A 7,500-nucleotide genomic window follows, 5' to 3' on the forward strand; every position below is an offset into this window, starting at 1 on the left:
CAAACCTCTCACCACCTCCCTCTCTCTCTCTCCTTCCTCGCAGACCAATAGCCGGCCACGCCAACCTGTGCCCGGGCTCCATCAGTACAAAGGTCCAAGAGCTGGAGACTCTCATATCCACCGTCAAGCACGAGATCCTCCACGCCTTAGGGTTTTCCATTTCGCTCTACGCGTTCTATCGAGACGACGACGGAAACCCTCTGACCAACCGGACTGAGAATGGAAAGCCGATGCTGAACGAAGTGTGAGTGTGGGAGAGAGATCCGTTGGGGGGACATTTTTCGTTTTCTTTATTTCGTTTTCTTTTGGGTCATTTTTTTTTTTTTTTTTTATTGTCAATGGGCGTGGTTAAATGTGTTATGCGTGCAGGGGATTTCGCGCGCTTGTGTGTGTAGGGATTGGTGTGTTTTATCTGCGCACATCGGATCAGGCTCTTCCTTACGTCAGACTAAGTTACTGAAATTACAAAAATAGAAATTAAAAATAATTTCACTAAAATTATATAATTTCAGGAGGCCCTTTACATAAAGGTGATGAACCATGTACAGTTATTGTCTTTGCCTCCACAAATACATTTATCAAAGAAAACAAAAAACCCAATTCTTGTGTTTAATTCATATTATAATTTTCCAGACTCCAAGCCAGACAGTGGAGCGACCGCGTGATCAAACGTATACAGCGACCCAAGTGGCAAGTGCGCGGCGGAGTTACTTTAAAAGAAGTTAATATGGTTGTAACGCCGAGAGTGAGAGAAGAAGTAAGTTCGTTTGCTTTCACAGTTTTTTGGATTTGTTTATATTTTCATGATTTTATTTGATTTTACGTCTTTGTTAATTAAGAACGTCTTAGAGTATTGAAGGAAGGATGGACTTTGCTAAAAATCTTTTCCATATTGTAGTAAAAAAGATAGGAAATAAAGATGATTAGACGAACAGATATAAGATAGAACACATTTGTTTTTGTTTTTTTTCGAATTGGTTCATATTAAAAGTGCTGTTCTTTCCATAGGTGCGAAACCACTTCAATTGTCCCGATCTCGAAGGGGCGGAACTTGAAGACCAGGGGCACGAGGGAACAGCTCTCACGCATTGGGAAAAGAGGGTGTTTGAGGTAAGTTATTGAATCATATGCACATTACATGGACAGGCAAACAGACATGTTATCATGCATTTTGTAGTATAATGGCATTGTTCGAGTTTATAATGGAGCTACTTGTCATTAGAATCAGTTTTGTGGCCGTATCATATGCCCAACATTTTTAAAGATCTGACAGATTGTAAGATTACTACATTTAGTGTTTTTGTTATATTGTTTGCTTAAGGAAGTGTTGTCACAACAGATTGAAAAATAAATTCTGATAGATACATGATAGGTAATCTCTAACACATTTTACTTTTGACAGTAAAGGAAAAAGGAGAGTATAGGGATGGCAGTTATGTACCTTGTAGCAAAATTTATAATTTACCCACCTTTTATCCTCTACAGAATGAAGCAATGACAGGCACACACACTCAGAATCCAGTCTATTCAAGAATCACACTTGCCCTGATGGAAGATACGGGGTGGTATAGAGCAAACTACCATCTTGCTCAGCCTCTCAAGTGGGGGCGGCACCTCGGCTGCACCTTTGCAATGAGTAGTTGCAAAGAGTACATGGAAGAACAAACTAAGAAGTGGGTTGATTTTTACTTTTCTTTTCTTTTTGTTTTGAGAATAATTTATGGGTGTAAGTGTGCATGTTTGTGTGTATGCCTCAGTTAATGACATGTCAGTGAAAACTTCAATGGAGAGTCAAAGCTTTTTTTTTTATCAGTTTATAAATGAGGTGTTATTTCATGGTATTATAATATGCACTTGATAATTCTGTTGATTTGAATAAATATTTTTGAATAAAGATTTAAGTTTTAAATAAAATATTTTCTCTCAAACAGGGGGAAAAGTATACATCCTTTCTGCAACAAAGTCAAAAGGGACCCACTGGAGACAGATTGCACAGAAGACAGAAGCTCAGTTGCTTTATGCAACTTGATAGAACATAAAAATCAGTTACCACCTCATTATCAGGTTAGTAATAACTGAATAATTTCATGAATTATTTTGAGTAATGTTAAATTTCAGTTCTAATTAGTCAATCTGAAAAGTTTTCTGCTTTATCATTCGAAAGTCATTTAATAATAAGGCTATATGATTCATTATTAAAAGACATTCTAAGAATTATTTATTTGAAAAATTGCTAGTATTATTGCTGTTATCACTTGTAAGTAGTGAATCAAGTAATAAAAGTAACTTTTTCTTCTTAATCCCAAGAACTTTGGTGCAATCCCACACGTCCCCTTGCATAAAGTGGGTCATTATGGAGGCTCAGTGGCTCTGGCTGACTACTGCCCTTACATCCAGGAGTTCACATGGAAGAGCAAGGACGTTATTATCCGAGGATCACACTGCCAGTTTGATGAAAACAGTCCAGGTTTGTGCTGAAAAAAATTGGTTGTCTGGTATGGCAGTGAGAGTAAAGGGACATAGTGATATGTAAGACTAAATGCAAAGGTTTTCATGTTCGTTAAGGTATGATTTTGTAGGGCTGAATTTTTTGTCTTTATGCTCCCATACCTATCATTTGCAGGATGAGTTTTATAACATTTCATTATTTTGACTTCCAGATCCAGAGAGAAACTTTGCTTTAGAGTCTTACACAAGGGATAGTAAATGTTTCAACCAGCAGAAAGAATGGACGGAACGGAAATGCTTTAGCATACGTCAGTGGCAGCACTGGGGTTCTGGTTGCTATCAGTACATGTGTGTTGATGGCAGATTACACATCATCGTTGCAAATCATACTTACACGTGCTATCATGCAAATCAGGTATGTTGACATGGGGTTAATGAACCTTGTGTAGCTGAACCTCAATTTCACCCTTTGACAGATACTGTATTCAATGTTATTTATTATAATAAATAGCTCTGTTTTGTTTTGCTGATTAATATGCTGCACTACAAAGTAACGTTTTAATACTCTTTATAGATCATTTGAAATATAGCATTGAATTGGTTGCTCAATACACACATTGCTAAAAAGGAATAATAAATACATCAAACTTTATATAATTTCAGGTCTTAACAATATCCATCTTCCAAAATGGGTGGCTGCATGAAGGTGCCATCATATGTCCTCCTTGTGAAGAAATTTGTGAGGTAAGAAATAATCTGCTATTAATTTATGGAGGACTGTTGAATGCAATGATTTCCTGAGACAATCTTTCACATTCTAAGTGACATTAGCATCTCTTTGGCAAAAAAAAAAAATTATCAATGAATAGCAAGAATTTTTAACGGTTACTAAATTTATTTCCATTTTGCAGGAGGAAGACATGGTCTGCAAGAGAGGGACAGAGCCACCCCCATCCGCTGATTATTATCGAGATCAGCTCTTATGCAAAGGCACTAACTTGCAAGTCCTACAGTCATTAATAGTACTTCCTATTTTGTGTCATATGTTCCAAATGTACATTTATTATTCATTGAGATTCTGACCATAGATCCGGTAGTTTATTGTACCTAGTTTTTTTTTATTCATTCCCTTTAAACCACTTCATATACCATGTCATAACTGTTACAACCATTAGGTTTAGTACCTTTGATATGTATATACAGTATAGCATATTGTACTTTCATTGTTAGTAAAAAGAAAAAAAAGTAATTGTGATTTATAATGTAATGTTTCATAAATGGATATGAAAGCATAGAATGATGTCTAGTGCTAGAACAGGTGATAGATATTCTAGCAGTTGGAAAGTTATGAGTGAGTTGCAGAAGAAGCAATTGGTCAGGCAGTATTATTTGTCATTTCACTTTAGAATGATTCTCATGAAATGTTGGATATCATCTTTTGAATGGGATCACTCTTGTTCACTGTAGCATTAATGTTATCATCCTTATTTCTCACATTCCCATGATATTTTTGCATATCCTCATCATTCCATCCATTTTGAATGTAGTGCATTACATTTGTAAAAATGCCACTCTTTAAGCCCTTTTAATTTCACTTTTCATTTTCATTCACTGTTTAGTGGTCTTCTTGCCATTAGGAAGTGATTTATTTTTTGTAAATATATCACTATTATACATGCTTTAGATTTTGAGGTTATGTCTGTTTCTCTTCTTTTAACATCAGCAAATCCTATGGATTTGCTTATGCATTAGGTCTATGTAATAAAGAAAATTCTTTGGTAAATGAAATCCAGATGTATTGTCATGTAACTTCATAAGGTCACGAAACAAGGGAAATCAGAGGCAATGTTAACAGGCTCAATAGAGAGTGAAGTGGTCATATATATATATCTCAACTCTTCATTAGGAAATCAACTTTGCGAACTTAGAAACGTTGTGCTGATCTGTACATATTAGGAGCCTGCAACCTGATGCTGGTGCCTGAAAAAGGAACAGTTATTGTGCGCTGTGATAATTATTAGGTGATAATGTAGTCTGCAGATTTCCTTTAAATTGTAGACAGCTATGCACAAGAATTTTTTTGTGCATCAGAATACCTCACAAATGTACAATAGAGGTTTTGGAAGAGAACTGATTTGCTGAGCGCAAAGTGTTACATACTGAAGCGGTAATTTAGCAGCTGGTTTAATAGGTAACAGACACAAAACCTTAGAACATATGCTCAACTGTTACTTTTAATGTTCTGTTGCAAACCAGGTATTTAAAGTGAAGCTATTATATTTTTCTCACATGAGGTTGTCAACATTAGTTCATGCCAGTTACCTTATTGATGTGGCCTCTTTGAATTCCTTGTCCTTTTGAAATGATACTGAAAAAGTCACAGAGAGATGTGATATGCATTCACTTTTTTATGATAATAAGATCATGTTTTTTGTGAATAGATGGATTTTTTTTTTTTTTTATATGTATTCTTAATTGTCTGTGATAATTATGTAAAAATCTTGTAACTTTTGTTACAAGAGGGAGGAACTATGAATAGAAAATTATTAAGTTAAATAAATAATGATCAAGAATATCTTTGCCTACAATATCAATCTTCGTTTTCTCCATCTTAACAATACTTGTGAAAGCAGTGCTTTGAATCTAAAATAAACTAAATACAGTATCAAATTCATAGTCATGGCATATAGAAAGAATTTCTCTAATTACATTTGATAATAAGGTCACTTTCAAGAGAGAAAATTTTGCTTTTTTTTCCACAAAGAAAATCCACAAACCTAAAGATACACAACTTTTCTCTTGTCTTTTAAATTTATTTCTTTATTTTCCTACTTTGATATTTCATTAATGATTTGCAAGAAATTCTGAAAGCAGAAAAGCCATACATATATTTTCTTAATTTGAATAAGGGCAATTATTAATTACCTTACCTTTTTAGTGTGATGTAATTTTTTCCTTGTCAAGAATTTAGCATACATTTTTTGTTAAAGCAGCAAGACAATCACAAAAGCGTATGATAAAGTAAAGTACTATGTTAAATATAAAGGTAGGGATCATGAATATATTAGTGGTTTTGTGGTTTTAGAAATATTGTCATGTGAAGATATGCCTAAAAAATTTATTTTTCTCTTTAGAAGTCATGTAATGAAGATATTTATTCCATAGATCATTTAACATTATTACATCCAACTCAAGTTCAAAATTTATAAGTTTTGATCAACATTCTTGACTCTGAATTGCTTTTCTAGCTGAAAATGTTTAAGTAAACCACTGTGCACTCATGCATTTTGTTAAATATTCATTATACCGAGCTTTGTGTGGTCAAATAACTAATTTAAGAATGAGCTGCATAACAGTTTGCCAAATATAAAATGTACAGCTTTTTATTTAAGGGCTTTACAAGTGTCATGAGAGTATAAAATAGGAAAGAGAAAATAGAAGGTTTACATTATTTTAGAGCATATATTTTTAAAGCAGTTACTGGTGATGAATGGAAAACGAAAGCCAGAGATAAAACTGTGAAGATGAATTTTTAGGAAGTCTCAGGGTTGAACATTTTGTGTGTTATCATGGCAGTGTTTCCTTTATACTAATAGTGCAGTTTTATCATTGCCTTTGTCTTGTCATTATTACTTCCTTTTTTATTAGTGAAATTATTTAGAAAAGTTAAAAACCGATTTTTTATATGTATAACTGAAAAGCACGTTCATTGGAAAAAAAATATAACGACCAGATGCAAACAATGGCACTGGCAAAGTTATATATATTTTAATTTTTATATGGTTCCAGATTGTATCACATTACCTTTCCAGATTATTCAAATTGGTATTGAGATAAAATTATGTTGAACATTAGGTTCATATATGAATGATTAACATAACTAATGAATTGCTGTATGTTCATCACTAGGACTCCTTTGCCCTTAAGAGTGTATGAAGAAGGCTAAATCTAGTCGGAAATTATCTCTGAAAAGCATCCCGTCCTTCAGTGGAACATTCTCCTCCCTGCTCTGCCACATTCAGGTTATTTAGACATAGGTTTAGTGGGGAATCACAGAATGCAGAATACTGTGATTCTCCCATACATGTTTCATGAGGAATCACACACCACTTATCCAACATGTGTTTGGGATTTTCCTCAAAGCTTTTTATGGAGAATCAAGGATGACTTCTCCTACATCCAAAACGATTTTCCTGGGAGACTTTGAGGAGAACCACCGATTACTTACATTACACACTGCTGTGATTTCTACCTCTTGATATTTAAAGGGGAATCACAGACACTTTACATACTACTGTGATCTTCCTCATGGGTTTTTAAGGGAATCACATCCAGACTCCTGTGATTTTCCCGAAGTAATTTTAAAATCCACTTCATGAAATCTAGGTAATAATTATTTAGTACAGTATTAGTGCTATTGTCAATTTATGTATTTTGTTGTATATGTGCAATTACTATCATGGAAAGTAATGTGATGTGATACATCATTTTAAGTTTTATGCTGTTAGGCCATAAAAGCTACAGAAAGTTTGTGATATATATGAGGACATACTGTGTCTTCTTCCTTGTTCTTTGTCCTCATATTTTTTTGTTAGCTCAAAGCCTTAAAATCTTATATTTTAAGCTACTATAAACAACAGTTTGATACAGTAATTGTATGATCTTTTTGTATTTAGTGTCCCACCCATGCAATCAATGTTTGCCATCCCACAGCGTTAACTTGATAATTTCAGTAAAACCTTTTCGTCTCCTGTTATCCAGTGCTTTTATTTATAAATTAAAAAGTTTGGCTAGTAGAATAAAGAAATCCTGAAAGAATTAAATCCATTTTAATTGGAAAACTATATATATATAAAAACCTCAGTGTCAAACGCAGTTCTATGTACATGTTTTAGGCTTTGTTTTTATTAATAGAAAAGACATATGATTTGTATGTTTTGTATATATTGTTTGTATTTATATGTATATGTATTAGTCTTTGTATATATTTTGTAAGTATTTACTGTGTTCAGGAACTGTAAAGGTTGTATATAAACTGATGAGGTAATTTGT

At 33.7% G+C, this 7,500-nt stretch overlaps 1 protein-coding gene across 1 annotated transcript in view; it reads left to right on the forward strand.

Annotated features, from left to right (window-relative positions):
* LOC125039404 (leishmanolysin-like peptidase) overlaps window positions 1-7,495 on the forward strand; it is a 201,432-nt gene extending 193,937 nt beyond the window's left edge. The window contains exons 7-15 of the mRNA XM_047633277.1: window positions 44-244; window positions 634-757; window positions 1,009-1,110; window positions 1,486-1,673; window positions 1,932-2,064; window positions 2,308-2,467; window positions 2,661-2,863; window positions 3,112-3,192; window positions 3,360-7,495. Of these exons, the coding sequence (XP_047489233.1) occupies window positions 44-244; window positions 634-757; window positions 1,009-1,110; window positions 1,486-1,673; window positions 1,932-2,064; window positions 2,308-2,467; window positions 2,661-2,863; window positions 3,112-3,192; window positions 3,360-3,530 (1,363 nt within the window). The 3' untranslated portion in view covers window positions 3,531-7,495. The remainder of the gene's footprint in view (window positions 1-43; window positions 245-633; window positions 758-1,008; window positions 1,111-1,485; window positions 1,674-1,931; window positions 2,065-2,307; window positions 2,468-2,660; window positions 2,864-3,111; window positions 3,193-3,359) is intronic.
* Window positions 7,496-7,500: the final 5 nt, after the last annotated feature.

This window comes from Penaeus chinensis, chromosome 27 (assembly GCF_019202785.1).
Source record: "Penaeus chinensis breed Huanghai No. 1 chromosome 27, ASM1920278v2, whole genome shotgun sequence".
NCBI lineage: Eukaryota > Metazoa > Arthropoda > Malacostraca > Decapoda > Penaeidae > Penaeus > Penaeus chinensis.